This window comes from Fusarium proliferatum, assembly GCF_900067095.1.
Source record: "Fusarium proliferatum ET1 genome assembly, contig: FPRO_scaffold010, whole genome shotgun sequence".
NCBI lineage: Eukaryota > Fungi > Ascomycota > Sordariomycetes > Hypocreales > Nectriaceae > Fusarium > Fusarium proliferatum.
The window spans coordinates 151,033-166,493 of record NW_022194799.1 but is presented as its reverse complement, the minus strand read 5'-3'; the positions used below and the strand labels follow the sequence as shown (position 1 = coordinate 166,493).

General features: G+C 48.3%; 7 protein-coding genes across 7 annotated transcripts; 3 read left to right on the top strand and 4 right to left on the bottom strand.

The window, feature by feature from the left end:
* Window positions 1-103: 103 nt before the first annotated feature.
* Window positions 104-2,278, bottom strand: FPRO_11452 (uncharacterized protein; the record flags this gene model as incomplete). Its single annotated transcript, XM_031220930.1, has 5 exons — window positions 104-774; window positions 819-1,867; window positions 1,913-2,025; window positions 2,075-2,173; window positions 2,228-2,278. 5 exons carry the CDS (start codon window positions 2,276-2,278, stop codon window positions 104-106), a joined length of 1,983 nt encoding a protein of 660 aa, XP_031086539.1.
* Window positions 2,279-3,019: 741 nt separating this feature from the next.
* On the bottom strand, window positions 3,020-3,742 carry FPRO_11451 (uncharacterized protein; the record flags this gene model as incomplete). Its single annotated transcript, XM_031220929.1, has 1 exon — window positions 3,020-3,742. The coding sequence occupies one exon, from the start codon at window positions 3,740-3,742 to the stop codon at window positions 3,020-3,022; it is 723 nt and encodes a 240-aa protein (XP_031086538.1).
* A 1,246-nt stretch (window positions 3,743-4,988) lies between these two features.
* On the top strand, window positions 4,989-6,452 carry FPRO_11450 (uncharacterized protein; the record flags this gene model as incomplete). Its single annotated transcript, XM_031220928.1, has 1 exon — window positions 4,989-6,452. One exon carries the CDS (start codon window positions 4,989-4,991, stop codon window positions 6,450-6,452), a length of 1,464 nt encoding a protein of 487 aa, XP_031086537.1.
* Window positions 6,453-6,523: 71 nt separating this feature from the next.
* Window positions 6,524-7,724, bottom strand: FPRO_11449 (uncharacterized protein; the record flags this gene model as incomplete). The annotated part of the gene is made up of 2 exons (XM_031220927.1): window positions 6,524-7,137; window positions 7,193-7,724. The coding sequence occupies 2 exons, from the start codon at window positions 7,722-7,724 to the stop codon at window positions 6,524-6,526; spliced, it is 1,146 nt and encodes a 381-aa protein (XP_031086536.1).
* Window positions 7,725-9,182: 1,458 nt separating this feature from the next.
* On the top strand, window positions 9,183-11,018 carry FPRO_11448 (uncharacterized protein; the record flags this gene model as incomplete). The annotated part of the gene is made up of 2 exons (XM_031220925.1): window positions 9,183-9,266; window positions 9,318-11,018. 2 exons carry the CDS (start codon window positions 9,183-9,185, stop codon window positions 11,016-11,018), a joined length of 1,785 nt encoding a protein of 594 aa, XP_031086535.1.
* A 47-nt stretch (window positions 11,019-11,065) lies between these two features.
* FPRO_11447 (uncharacterized protein) lies at window positions 11,066-12,430 on the bottom strand (the record flags this gene model as incomplete). Its single annotated transcript, XM_031220924.1, has 1 exon — window positions 11,066-12,430. The coding sequence occupies one exon, from the start codon at window positions 12,428-12,430 to the stop codon at window positions 11,066-11,068; it is 1,365 nt and encodes a 454-aa protein (XP_031086534.1).
* Window positions 12,431-13,067: 637 nt separating this feature from the next.
* On the top strand, window positions 13,068-15,406 carry FPRO_11446 (putative alpha-galactosidase C precursor; the record flags this gene model as incomplete). Its single annotated transcript, XM_031220923.1, has 3 exons — window positions 13,068-13,152; window positions 13,206-13,812; window positions 13,864-15,406. The coding sequence occupies 3 exons, from the start codon at window positions 13,068-13,070 to the stop codon at window positions 15,404-15,406; spliced, it is 2,235 nt and encodes a 744-aa protein (XP_031086533.1).
* Between the last annotated feature and the right edge of the window lie 55 nt (window positions 15,407-15,461).

Here is a 15,461-nt window from a genome sequence, read left to right as displayed (position 1 = left end):
CTCAAGTTTCAGAGTATTTTACGAGGCCAAATTAGGTAGTGAGATACTGAAGTAGTAGGGGACTTTTAAGTTCCGTTCCATATTTCAACATTTAGATAATCTTTCAAGATCCTTCTGTGTTTGGAAAGATAGCCATTGACTGCATGTACCCATCGACATCAAGAAACGAAGGGTCAAAGCCAAAGATGGGTGATAGCCCAAAGGTCGTATCCCATGTTGGAATTGTGTTCCCATCAATCCCGGTGAACATATCGGGATTAGTGTTGTAGACATCTTCAAGACCTTGAGTGGCCTCATTTCCAGGCATCATCGATGATATAGCATTCTGCACTTTATACTGCACTCCATGCGAGGTCAAAAGACTAGTCACAGTCTCCAGTCCTCTAATCATAAGATTCGCCAAATGCCACTTCCCCATGGACAAAGACCGAAAATGGCTGATTAGTCGAGTAATCTGATCCAGGGCTTGATCGCGTCTGAACAGGTTATCTCCGTACTTATGTGAGACTTTGGCGAGGAACATGGCTGCGAATGCTGTCATGGAGAGAAGATAAGATGGGATCCCGACGATACTGGTGGAGAGATCAGGGTCGGTGAGGAGGATGTCGATGATGGCTGATGCTGAAGTCACTGCCATTGAGGCTGTGTCGAGGAAGTGGCTGGGTATTTGGTTTGATTGGCCGCGAAAGACGTGGGAGTAGAGGTATAGCTGGGCGAGGTGAAAGTGGAAGAGAGCGCCTTTTCGTGGGAATGCTCCAATATTGGGATGGCCCTCTGTAACTTGTTAGTCCTGTGTAAGAATGAAGCTGGAGACATACCTGGGAGTCGATCGGTCCACTTCGTGATCCACTGATCAAGCTGCCGATGATAGTGTCCAATCTGACTCAAATACAGTCTAGGAATCTCTTCTCCTTTATCAGGTCCGAATAATCGTCGGATGTTGCGCAAGATACCCATCAGCTCAACCTGACTCATGAGTCTTTCATCTTGGTCCGTAGCCAGCGGACAGTTGAGAATACCTTCCCAGTCTTGCGTCAGCCAGTCGTCCTGGATAATCGCCGGTCTATCGTACAGGATAGCAAGGTGCTGGTCGCAGATGTAAAGAATAGACCAGATACGCGCAGAGTCCATGGCTTCTTCGGATTGGTCCTTTATGGCTAGACTGTAACTGTTGTGGATATTGCATTCTGCAGCTCTTCTTATCGCATGACCTGATAATGTCCAAGACAGATCACTCAGCCAGTATGAAGCGATGCTGAGAGCTCGGAAGTAGTCTCTATCGCCTTGCCGTTGCAGCATCGACTTTTCGGTCAATCGACGAAGTTCGGAATTGCAGATACCATATACTTTATCCGCTGCGGGATCGTGAAGCGCTGCAATTGTCAGTGTAGCTGCACATAGGATTGATGACTTCCGACGGAGCTGCTCGAGAGTTTTGTAAGGGCAGCCGATGGAGTAGATGAACCCGTCCAAACGATCTCGATAAACACAAAACAGCCGTTCAGCGTCAGCCAGTGAGATCTGTCCTTGAGAGATAAAGTCATTGATGGCTTGGCTCGGATTCTCATTCCCACTTCCCGGCGATCGAAGTGCTCTCATTCTCGTGAGAGTGTAGAGAGAATGAATAGGAGCGTGAGGCAGTCTATCATCTTCGGGCGTGAGTTTCGGCGAGTTGTCGCATGATGGGCCATCATTATCCTCCAGCTGAAGTATCGTTGACTCTTGTGGTGGCGGTGCTGATGAATCCTTTCGCTTGTTCATTCTTGATGTTTGTAATGGCGGTAATTCTGGTAAGCCCATTATACTTCTCATCTCCTTGACTGCTGTGTACATCTGGTCGAGATCTGATAGCATGGCTTCGGATAGCCTGATATAGTCAGCAAATTCTCACTATTGTTAACTGTGTACATACTCCGTCTTTTCATCGATGATGGTCTGCAAATTCTTGCTCACGGCACAGTTGCTCAGCTTCTTCTCTTTACACCGTCGACATGGTGGTCCAGCATCGTCCATAAAGCATTTAATCTAAAGAGGTTAGTCATTTGATTTTATCCCCCACTGTAAGTCATGTTACCTTGTGCTTCCGACATGTGGTGCATGCCCTGATATGTCTCGAGATATGAGCGACGGGATGTTCTGAATTGGAAGTTATCGCCACTCGTTTTGGCGGAGGCTATCACTGATCAGCGCCCATGCACCCTGCAGATCAATTGCACTACCAACGTACCACACTCCCCTCATACTCTTGCGTCGCAGTACTTCCATTCCGTTTTGACATGTTGGCTCGATATGTCCTTCTCGCGACTGGCTCATTACCAAAAAACAAGTCAAAGTTGAGCAGACTCGAAACGCGGGGGAAGTTAGTCAGCCAACATCACTCCTTTAACTAGAGCGAATATGGTAGGGATCTGTCGCTGGGGAAATGCGGAGGTCCACGGGGTTATCGTTAGTCCGCGTTTCTGTACAAATGAAACATATTAATAAATTCAAGAATCAATTAGCTTTAAAAGACTAAACAAGCCTTCAAGATTCAAGTTTTCTACTAGTTATTTATGGCTTTTAGAGAAAACAATACAAACTAAAAATCGTCAGTTTAATAAGTTAACATCTAGTTTAACAGCCACTATTGCAAAAATGCGTGTTGGCACTCTAACTCATTTAAAGCCTTCTAACCCATCACGCCTTTTTGGATAAGGTAGGAGGATAATGGTGCAGTGGTACCTGTATTTCTCACAATTAAGGCTAGCTGGTTTCAGAAAAGTGACATCAAAATCTGATTTTAAATGGTAAATTCATGCGTCAGAAGTAGTTCAATACCCTGCAGCACACTACGACGTGGATCGCTCTCTGCTAAAGATTTTCTGAAATGACTGGCGACAATGGAGATGGCGCCAATGCCAAGAAAGAGATGAAGACCATGTTGGAAGGTATTTTTGCAAGCAATGACGATGTGACTGTCAGTCTCTCGATGTTGGCTTAATCGTTATAATATAAAGCTAATAAAGGAAATATAAATGTTTTATTTCAAAAGCTTCTGGATGCAGGATGCGACAGCATCAGGCATATTGATAAAAGGACTATGTCCAGCATTAACCTCTTCAGTGTTGATGTCAACACCTTTGGCAGTCTCCTCCACCATCATTTTCTGGATGTGAATAGGGATTGCAGCATCCAGAGAGCAGTAAATATATGTAGTCGGCACTTGTCGCCACCCTTCGTTCGTCAGAGGTGTATGGAAAACCTGGTAGCTATGTGGCTTCAGGGCCGGGACGATTGCCGCGACTTGTTCGGGAGATAGGTCATTATAGAAGATTTTCTCCGGAGTCGATGCTTCGACAGAAAGCTTATCCTCCGCAATGTCCCACCACGGGAGGTCTTGGCCCCCAAAGGCAGCGATAAGTGACTTGTCTTTCGGGATGATAAATGAGCAGCAGAGGACAAAGTGCTCAACGGCGCCGCCAGACCCAAAAGCGCCGATGGCTTCCGCTGAAGGGATGCCACCGTACGAGTGAGCGACGAGGATGACCTTTTGGCCTTTAGAGGCAGCTTGCGATACAGCCTGTTGGATGGCTTTGACGTCGGCGGTGAAATCGGTAATGGACGGATCTGCGCCGACAGAAGGAAGGTCTACGTAGTCGACATTGAACCCGGCCTGTTCGAGGATGTCGCCAACCGCTTTGAAGACTGAGGCTGGATGCCATGCACCAGGCACAAAAATGACACAGAAAGATGTAGGACTCATTATAGGTATATAATAAAAGCTATCAATGGTAAAAGGTTGGAAAAGGAAGATAAAGGGTTGGCAGTTAAGGCGGGGAGTCACCGAGAAGATATACCCTTAATTCCCTTATCCGGAATGGACCTGGGCCGAGAATCGATAGCTATCTTTAGTCTGTATATTGAGCTGTTGGCAATATTCCGAGGTAAGTCGGGTAGAGGTTAAATAAGTGTCGGGTAATGATTTAGTGTTATGTTGGGTACTCCAACATGGTTTAGTGTTAGATACAGATGGGACACATACCTGCCTATTTTAAAAAAAGAAATAGAAAAACAAAGGATGCATGTCGATTGGGCCACCAATTCTAGGCGGTACGGACCTAATAGGGGACCTCCAGGTCTGAGGATGATTTTTGCGCGTATTTCGGTATCAATCTTGGCCTACGGCCCAGGTCCAGTAAAGTCTCTGGCCAGGTTTTATGATGTCACTGATGGCGACTAGACTCTCCGCAACGCTGACTTACTGACGCTCTAAGCCCTGGTCCGCTACATACAGAAAAAGATTGGCGACATCTATCCTCGCCTGCCCTGGCTGCAGCACGCCAGAGATTGCCTACGAACATAAGGCAATCAATAGTAAATACAATACGCTGCCTGATTCGCGGACCATGTTCAAGAGCTGGTGACTCAAGTCTGATGGCAGCGTCGTGTTTCCCCCGTTTGCCCCGTTCCGAAGTGAGATTGATAATGCCAAACCTCCGGTAACATTCTCTCCCTCTAACATGTTGAGGCTTAACGAGGATGACGCCTATGACGAGGATGGTGAAGAGGGTCCAGACAATGTGATTCAAGTTGATAAGTTCTTGAGGGTAAATGATGACTCCCTTCTGGCTATCTAAACCAGATTACTCAGCGGCATAGCGAGTTATATAAGTAAGTCTAGATTAGATTATTCTCATTACTATTTTTAATAGATATTACATGTCAGCCTGCTGAATGACATTGAACTTCACTACTAGGCGTTTTGTCTCCAGTGGACTTTCAGCGCTTGGCCGGATTAGAATGGCTGGTGGGGCTCCAGGCTAGCCAGGTAGTCAATAGGAGTGAAGACCGATAGACACGGACCAGCTCGCGGATATCGGATAAGAACCTGGTGCAACTGTCGGCTACCCTAAACTGAATCGGAAGACAATGATTATTTATCTCAATTGACATCTACACCATTGCCTATCAAGGTCGATAAGCATCATCAGCATCATCACTCCTTCATAATGGCACAGACTAATACATTGATCTTGGCTGAGGCTCTCTCATCGTTGCCCCAGGTTCCAGCTTCCCATCAACAACTCCGCACTCAAACACGCTTTAACATAAAAAACCCCTCCGCACCAGCTCCAGTTCTAATTATCCTCGACGATGACCCAACAGGCACACAAACATGCCACGACATCACCATCCTAACAGTCTGGGATGTTCAGAACCTAGTCTCAGCTTTCAAACAAGTCGGGACAGGCAATGGCTTCTTCATCCTCACCAACTCACGCGCCCTTCATCCCCAGCAAGCACGTGATCTCATGATCGAGATCTGTACCAATTTAAAGACAGCTGCTCAAGAGTCAAACCTTCCGTACGAAATTGTGCTACGCGGTGATTCTATCTTGAGAGGTCACTTCCCGCTGGAGCCTGAGGCCGTGGAGCATGTGAATGGCGCGTTTGACGCGTGGATTCTGTGCCCGTTCTTCCTCCAGGGCGGACGATACACCATAAACGATATCCACTACGTTCATGAGGGTGATCAGCTCATCCCTGCAGCTGACACGCCTTTCGCGAAAGATGCCACTTTTGGATATAAGAGCTCTAATCTTCGCGACTACGTCGTGGAGAAGTCCAAGGGTAACATCACGCAAGAGAACATTGACTCAATCGACCTCGACACTATTCGCATTGGCGGTCCGGAAGCCGTTCTGAAGAAGATCATGCAGCTCCCAAAGAGAAGCCAAACTCCTGTTGTGCTGGTCATCAATGCGGCAGCAGACGAAGATATCGACGTTGTAGTCACTGCTCTTCTCCAAGCGTCGCAGCAGGGCAAGAAGTTTCTGTACCGAACAGGCGCTGCTTTTGTCTCAGCACGTCTGGGCATCTCATCCATCCCACCACTCTCAGCAGGACAACTCGGTTTATCCAAGAGCGTCGGTGGCCTCATCATCGCGGGTTCATATGTACCCAAGACCACGGCGCAATTGGACTCGCTGATTCAGAAGTCGGGAAGTAACCTGACGACGATTACGCTTAATGTGAAAGCCCTCCTCAAATCCGACGAGGCCGCGAAAGAAGATGTCGCAAAGGCAATTGACCTTGCATCACAGCGCATCAGGAACGGGCAGGACGTTCTAGTCATGACAAGCCGGGAGCTCATCGTTGGCAAAGACGAAATCGAGAGTTTGGATATTGGCTCAAAGATTGCGCTGGCACTGGTGTCGTTCTTGCAGGGACTAGAACAGAAGCCTCGATACATCATCGCCAAGGGCGGAATTACATCTTCGGACATGGCGACGAAAGGATTGAGGATGAAGCGTGCCCTTATTGTTGGCCAAGCTGCGCCTGGAGTTCCGATGTGGCGATGCGATGAGCCAGAGTCGAAGTGGCCAGGGCTAAACTATGTTGTTTTCCCTGGAAATGTTGGGCACAATGATAGTTTGTATGAGGTCGTGAGGCAGTGGAGAGAGTTTGAGTAGGGTAACCATCACTTGAAAAAACGCAGTGTGTCACTACAATCTTATGGAACGCATATATTATATCGCATGACCTATTCTAATCTTGGTGCTCTCCTCACTATAGCTACTTCATCCCCATCGCTCTGAGAAGAGCTATCATCCCTCGTAGTAGCCATCGTGAATGTTTCGTTTTTGTGGACATATATCCCACCGTCAACTTGGCTACTGTGATGGACATCATCAAGAGGGATGCGATCAGGAACCATAATAGCCCGAGGCGTCAATGCTGAGCCTTGGCCCCGACGACGCTGGCCACTTCCACTGCCGTAATCGGCGGGATCTGATCTACCACTCCTCGACGTCGCGTACTTCTTGATGCCTCGGGTAAGCAAGCCCTTGAGTGCCGGTAACGAACCGACAACAAGAGCTGTTGCTGTTTCCACGGCGCCCCAAATGGCTAGGCCCACGAGATCGACCTGGTTTCCAACGATAACTTTTGTCATGCGAACAACGGCGACGCAGATGATGATTATACCCAGCGAAAACGCAATTCCGAGTCCAATCTTCTTCTTCCTGTCGAGTTGTAAAGAGGGTAGTACTGCGATCGGGAGCGCCATGATCATGAGGTCCGTGACGACGTCGACGGTTGTTGAGAAGACGACATTAAAGGTCTGTCTCCATTGTTCTTGTGGGGAATCGCAACTGCCTGCGAGAAGTCAGCACATGATCAAAAGACGGGGAGCGTGAGCTGGTTGACATACCATGAAAGTAGTCGGACGGCGGGCTGCAAGTAAGGGCACTGCAGATGACGCACACGATGAGCGCTAAGGCTGCAAATACTGAGACTCCGTACCAACACCGACGGATGACTGGAAACGGCTGCACCAGTGTGTAGAACAAGGCCAGAAAGCTCGCTTTTACAGACCAGAGGATGATCCAGAACATCTTGATGATTGGGAACTGCCACCGAGTGATTTGGCTGCGATGGAACTCAAGCTCCTTCGGATCATAGGCTATGCGACCAGCCTGGAGGTGAGTCATATACCACAGAGATTCCATCTGCTCTGTCTGCAGTATGGCCATGGTGAGGGCGCACAGCCACGCCCATGTAATCCAGTAGTCATCTGCAAGAAAGCGTCGGTTCTGGTGCCATCGCACAAAGAGTCGTAGTGATACAAAGAGCGTCGCGATGGTGAAGCATGTCCAGACGATTATGAGAAGTCCTTGGCGGTTCACGGAGCTCGCAGAGCCTGTGAGGGGAGCATCTGGATCTGGCGGCGGAGGTGTTGACATGATGATGTCTTGGGTAGTGGCTTGCATGATGCATTTGGGGGATCCATAAGGCTACTGATATAGAGGAGCAGGAGTCCGTCGCATGGCGGCGATAGATATGTTGGCTCAGTAGTGATTGGACGTCGACAAAGAGAGGCAAGGTTTAAACAATAGGACATCACGGCACAGCCGCATCACGTCACACTGCATGTGAAACAAAAGAGATTTGTTCAAGGGGAAAATCTCTACTGGTTGTGTACATCGATGCAAATCGCTGATCGGATCTGATAGTCACAGAAGGCAATGCGATAGAGGTGAGGCGCCGAATTGGGAATATCTGTGGTCGATAGCTGAGTTTAAGAGCGGGATATTTTGTATTCTCCCTTTTTCTTTCGGCAAACAATTGGTTCTTGCCAGATCAAGACGGCAATTGATCATTTCCGTACCAATTGACCATCACAAGCATGAAATGCGAGGTACCTGCAGAGCTGACAGGGAACGTGAGACATCAGCATCGGTCCAATGACATTGTCTGCTTATTGTTAGTTCGACAAGCGAGAGAAGTCAAGGGAGACAACAACTGCTCGCCTCCCTGCATAATTGCTTTTCCATCGATCCACTTTGTCTCACAGCACTCAAGGGATTCTTAGCCACATTGCAGATCCTGCCGCTTACGATAAGCCCAACCGTCGTTTGCCGTGATTTACATTAATTGAAACGCCGAGTTTGGGGCAAGATGACGGTTAGTTCCGAATCGGATTTCCTATAATGGAATCAGCTCCTGTTTGGGACGAAGGGAGGAAAGACATGTCTCATGCTCAGCTGGTGTGGAGTGAGAGCACTGATCACGCACGCATGAGTCTGAGATTTGTAATGGAAGCTGATGATGCTAGGGAAAGATAGAGTTCGTGATGGACTTGGGAGAAGGTCATGATTGCAACCAGGACGAATGCAGGGAGGGAGTTTGGTGTCAGCATGATCCATACAATACGAGTCAATTCGAGCATGGCTTAGCCATCTGGTGGTTCCAGACTGTTGGGCCCACGAAAGCTCAATACAATGCAAATGTGCATGTATGATGCGTAGATGCCCACTCAGTAAATGATGACTCACAATTGATGGTCCATTCGTCGAATCTGATTTGTAGATAAGGTGCATCTAGTCTCTAGTCCTGCATCGTTACCGCATAACCGCATATCAAGGGCTCCCGGTGCCTGCATGATATTTGCGTGCATGCATACATGCATCCACCAACAAACACTCCAGACTCTTCAATACCTGTCCCAAATCCACTAGTTTGGTCAGAAATCGAGAACACATAAGGTCACTAAGGTTGCACGACTTAGCTGTGGCAAATCGACGCATTACAAAAAATAATGTTCTGCATAGATTAAGACTTGATGAGAGCCACTTAGTTGCATTCTCCTCTGTACATACTTACAAATACTTTAACTTTCTTTTCCTGGTCCATCGATCAGCATGTATCCCGGGTTTCTTTTTCTACTCCTCGCGGTACTTGCCGTCTGTACAGGAGCGATTGGTTCAGCACCGAGATGCAAATGCGTATGTATTCGAAATCCAACCTATCATGTACAATTCAGCTAACGGTTCAAGATTCCCGGTCAATCCTGCTGGCCCTCTTCTGCCGAATGGAAAGCCTTCAACAAAAAGATCGGCGGCGGTCTTATCAAGACTGAGCCAATCGCACAGTCATGCTACCCCGGTCCAGGCAAGGATCTCAAGCACTGCGCCTACGTGAACAAAATGTGGTCGGATCAGGATTTCCAGTCGTCGAATCCTATCGGCAGACCTTATCCGTATAACATCACCTGCACGCCGGTAAATTACGCTGCAGGTCAAAAGCCTACCACTTGCAGCCTTGGGTCTTTGCCTGTTTACGCTGTTAACGCTACTACACTGTCACAAATCCGAAGTACGATTGCTTATGCGCGTGAGAGGAATATCAGGCTTGTTGTTACCGGAACAGGCCATGATCTTCTCGGTCGCTCCGATGGGTTCGGTGGTCTTGAGCTTTGGCTTCATCAGTTCAAGAACGGTATTGATTTTCAGAAGGTTTACAAATCTGAAAACCAGTGCAAGAAGTCTAGGTGGAGGGGCAGTGCTATCAAGATCGATGGTAATTACCAATGGCGCGATGTTTACAAGGTTGCTGAAGCGAATAATGTCATCGCAGTTGGTGGTGGCTCTCTTACGCCGGGAGCGATTGGCGGATGGGCTTCTGGTGGTGGCCATGGACCTGCGACGAGAAACTACGGCCTTGGTGCCGATCAGATTCTTGAGGCGGAGGTGATGCTGGCTGATGGGAGAGTGGTCACCGCCAACCATTGCGAGAACACTGATCTCTTCCGTTCAATGCGTGGTGGTGGTCCTGGATATGGCATCACTCTAAGCAGCACCATCAAAGCTTATCCGAATGTTAAGACCGTCACAGCTCACCATCTCCAAATCGCACCGCTAGAGAAGACAAAGAAAAATGCAGATTTACTCGACGCTGTATCTGTTTTGCTGCAGTCGCTTCCTGATCTCAACGACGCTGGCTTTGCTGGCTACGGTTACTGGTTCCGAAACTACCCGACTGTCTTTATTGGAAACGCTACATCTGGTTACTCACACGGTTTCTGGACAATTGGTAAGTGCCGTGAAGAGGCTGAAGCTGCCTGGGCTCCTGTGAGAAAGATCCTATCGAATTTTGAGGATAAGCTCCACATCAACGAGAGCTGGGCTACATACGACAATTACTGGTCCTTCTACCACGCCGAGTCAGGGCTTTATGATCCCACAGGTGACACTTCAGTTCTTACATCGCGATTAATCGACCGTCAGAGCGTCAAGAGTTTCGGCAAAGTTCGAAACGCCGTCGAAGTCATGAGTGGCAAACCTGATGAATTCGGCACGAGTGTTATTCTTCTCACGTCCGGAGGCCAAGTCTTCAAGGACGCTTCAGACAAGACAAGTGGCCTGCTCCCCGCGTGGCGAAAATCCCACTATGTTCTCGTCTCGAGCACAGGGATTTCTCGCACCGGAAACATGACTGAGCGCAAAGCAGCGAATGACGACGTCACGTTTGTCAAAGGTGCCGCGGCGAAGAAGTTGGCTCCTAATACTGGTGGTTACATGAATGAGGGTGATCGCAATGATCCTGATTGGAAGAAATCGTTCTATGGAAGTTTGTATGGTGAGCATCTCAAGACGAAGAGGAAGTATGATCCTTGTCATGTTTTCTACTGTCCTACTTGTGTTGGCTCTGAGGCGTGGGTGGAGAGATCTGATGGGCGTTTATGTAGAGTTGCGTAGATAATAGACAGGATCTAGTCTTCAGTATATAGCTTATTGTATTTAGTCTATTCAACGATGCTTCTGAGTCGTGTCTCCGGTGGATCCCAGACAAGATCCTGAATGCTAAGCCTCTGCCTCGCTGGAACGTTGACGCTTCCACTCACCGAACTAATCTCGATGTTCTCCTCATTCTTGAACAAAAGCATCGGCATCGTCTGGTGATACTCCGCTAATGTGAACATGTCATGATGTTCTTCCGCGCGGGGATTTAACGCGTCCATTGCTCGCGTGCTGATAGCTTCGTAAAGAACTTTTGCATCCTCAACTGTTCCGGCGTGGAATAGGCCAACGCCCAAGCTTGCTACTTTGAGGGGATCACCATCGCCGTGGGGAGTGAATGGGTTGCCGACGTTGTTGACTGATAAGCAAGCATTGATTCCGTAGTCTTGAATGAGCTTGGGGACCATGATTGTACCGCATGGCCGACTGAGTGGTTCGCTCTGTTCTGAACCATCAGAGCCATGTCGGCCCATCATGTATAGATCGCTAGTTGGCAATCCGACAAAGTGGATCGGTAATCTTGTCTCTCTCAGCTTCTGTGACAGTTTGACGAGATCATCATGTCTAGCCAGAGTAAGTCTCGTAGCATGCCCAAAAACAACAGTCGGAGCGCCGGGGTATGTAGGCCAATTAAGACGCTCGAGCTCTTCAATGACATGGTCAAAAACTGACATGTGGGTTCCATCGCCCTTTAAGTTGAATTCGATGTGAAAGTCGAGATGTTTCCCATGTTTCAATGCCGTCTCAATAGCCCACCGAATATTCTGGTTTTGCGCTTCGAGATCAGATTCCACGTACGGAGTACTTCCAATTACCTCAATATCCGAGCCGAACTGTCCAAGCGCTTTCTCAAACATTGCTCGGTTCGCCTCTCCCTTCTCCGTCGAGAATATGGGGTCCTGTGCAAAAGCGCAGATTTGCACTGTCAAAAAGTCCTCGAATTCCTTCTTCAACCGCAGTCCTACCTCCAGAGCTTTAAGTTCGGTGACGGAATCAACCTCAACAAAGGCTCTCATAAATGTAACGCCCTGTTTATAACTTGTGGCTATAAGCTGAGAGCCTCGTAAGTACAAGTCCTCCTCGGTGTAGCGCTTCTTTGCTTCAGCTGTATTGGCCAAGGCTTCTTGAAATCCTCCTGTTTTGGGGGCTAGATCAGAGTAATCTGGATGATTGGAGGATTTTGGGTGGTTGCAGGTGAGGAGATATGGTTTATCGAGATGGATATGAGGATGGCAGAGTGAGGGAAGCATTACACTTGGTGTTGTCTTGTCGGCGGATGGTTTCATGGAGGTAACTACTCCTTCGTCTATGCGAATGTCCCATTGTGTTGAAGAGTCTTGGAACGGAAGAATGATGTTTTTGAAGTCCATATCGAATCAACTCCAGATCCCATACGTTGGATTTTAAGAGAATAAACTCGCAAAGATCGTGAACCCAGTGACAGTGTCATTGATTCCCCTCATCTCGAATTTGAACCAATCAAGTCGGAATCTGAATGGATATGAGTTTAGGGTAAATAATTATCCGACCCCAACCACTGTAAGTTATGCTTTCATAATAGCATTTATGGATTGCATGGATAAATATCCTGATGAATTGGTGTCGTGTCGCCATTTAAAACCAATTGCTAAAATGCTTTAAAGTCAGGTTTCTTATTTGCGCGGATAAACTCAACGTCATAACCAAGTTTATTGTCCAAACGGGTCTCCAATTCTGGGGATTCTGGGCTGATCCTCCGCACAAACGATGACGATCTTGACTCAAAGGGGTATCTTTCGGTAGTCCACCATCATCAAGTCCAACCTCTCCCCCACAAACTCCAATTCAAGATCGGCCCGAAGTCGAGATCATCACGAGTGCCTACATATTGGGATTCTCGAATTTTCCTTGTGACTTTTGAACTTTTGAACTGATGATCTTTCTCTGGGGATTTATAAACATGTCGGCTCCCGCGGATTAAACCCCTCGGATTTGACTTTCGTTTAAACAACTTTTGCTAGGGTCAAGATGGTGCTTGTTACATTGAGGGGCATTACGACGACGGCAGTTCTGTTCTGCCAGGCCATTTCGGCTCTCGCGGAGAGCTCAGATCGTAAGTCTTCATCTTCATTATTCTCATACTGAACAATATTAACATGTCTGCAGCAATTCACGTCGACGGCACCTCTTTCGCCCTCAACGGCGATAACGTCTCATACCGGTTCCACGTCGACAACACCACTGGAGACCTTATCAATGACCACTACGGCGGCCCCGTTGCCGAAGATGGAATCACCGCTGAGATCGGCCCCATCCAAGGCTGGGTCAACTTGATCGGCCGTGTCCGACGCGAATTCCCCGACCACGGCAGAGGAGACTTCCGCATCCCAGCGTTCCAGCTCCAACAAGCCAGCGGCACGACCGTCACCGACTTTCGCTACAAGTCTCACGAGGTTGTGCAAGGAAAACCTGGATTACCTGGTCTTCCGTCGACGTTTGGCGAGGCTGATGATGTGTCGACTTTGGTGGTGCGCATGTATGACAATTATAGCTCTATTGCTGTTGATCTGTCGTATTCGATCTTTCCGAAATATGATGCTGTTGTGCGGAGTGTGAACATCACGAATCGTGGGAATGCGACGGTGAATTTGAAAAGGGTTTCGAGTTGGAGTGTTGATTTACAGCAGGATAATCTGGATCTTATTGAGATCAGGGGTGATTGGGCTCGTGAGGGCATGCGCGTGCGTCGAAAGGTTGACTTTGGAACTCAAGGGTGAGCATCATTTCGGTGAAGCAATTACACAGACTGCTAACGGCATTGTAGATTCCAAAGCTCTACTGGTTATTCGTCTCATCTTCACAACCCGTTCCTCGCTCTCGTTGCATCAACGACTACAGAAAGTCAAGGCGAAGCTTGGGGCTTCTCCCTGGTGTACACCGGCTCCTTCGCCGTTGACGTCGAGAAGAGCTCACAGGGACTCACCCGCGCCATTCTCGGTGTCAATTCTCTCGACTTCTCGTGGCCACTGAAACCTGGACAAACCTTCACCACTCCCGAGGTCGTCTCCGTCTTCTCAAACAAAGGTGTCGGCGGCATGTCCAGACAATTTCACCGCTTGTACAGAAAGCATTTGATGAAGAGTAAATATGCAGAAGAGACACGTCCTGTTCTTCTCAACAGCTGGGAGGGCTTGGGTTTCGAAATCAACGAGACTGCTATTGAAAAGATCGCCAAACAATCTGCAGACCTCGGTATCAAGCTGTTCGTCATGGATGATGGCTGGTTCGGTAACAAGTACCCGCGAGTTAACGATTCAGCTGGTCTTGGAGACTGGCAGCCTAACATGGAACGCTTCCCTGAAGGATTGACACCTCTTGTTGAGAACGTCACGGATCTAAGAATTGCCAATGCCTCCGATGATCTCAAGTTCGGTATCTGGTTCGAGCCCGAAATGGTGAACCCCAAATCAGACTTGTACGACAAACACCCCGACTGGGCGATCCACGCAGGCTCCTATCCCCGAACTGAGACGCGTAACCAATTGGTTCTCAATGTAGCTCTGCCCGAGGTCCAAGAGTTCATCATCGACTCCGTTTCCAAGATCCTCCGCGAGTCACCGATTTCCTACGTCAAGTGGGATAATAACCGTGGAATCCACGAGACGCCTGATCCTACTCTCAACTACAAGTATATGCTTGGTCTTTATCACGTCTTTGAGACTTTGACGAGTCGCTTCCCTGATGTTCTATGGGAAGGCTGTGCTTCAGGCGGTGGTCGGTTTGATCCCGGTGTTCTTCAGTGGTTCCCTCAGATTTGGACGTCGGATGATACAGATGCGGTTGAGCGTATTGCTATCCAGTTCGGCACGTCACTTGCGTACCCTCCATCTGCCATGGGAGCCCATCTATCGCATGTGCCTAATGGAAATACCCAGAGAATAACATCCGTCAAGTTCAGAGCCCATGTTGCAATGATGGGCGGCTCCTTTGGCGTCGAACTTGACCCAAGCGATCTTGAGCCTGAAGAGAGGGAACAGATTCCTGGTCTCATTGAACTTTCTGAAAAGATTAACCCCATCGTCATCACCGGCGACTTTTATAGACTTGCATTGCCTGAGGAAACTAACTACCCAGCTGGGCAGTTCATTTCTGAGGATGGCAAGAAAGTTGTCCTTTTTGCGTTCCAGACGAGGGCGACTATCAATAATTCTTGGCCTTGGTTCCGACTTCAAGGTTTGGATGCAAGTGCCAAGTACAGGGTGGACAATAACCAGACGGTTTCTGGTTCGACGCTGATGAACATGGGTATCCAATTGACGTTTGAGGGGGATTATGATAGCCATGTCTTGATGATTGAGAAGCAATAGTTCGGATGGCTAAGCTATGGATGACATACTGTAAATAGCGCTTCAAATACAAGAT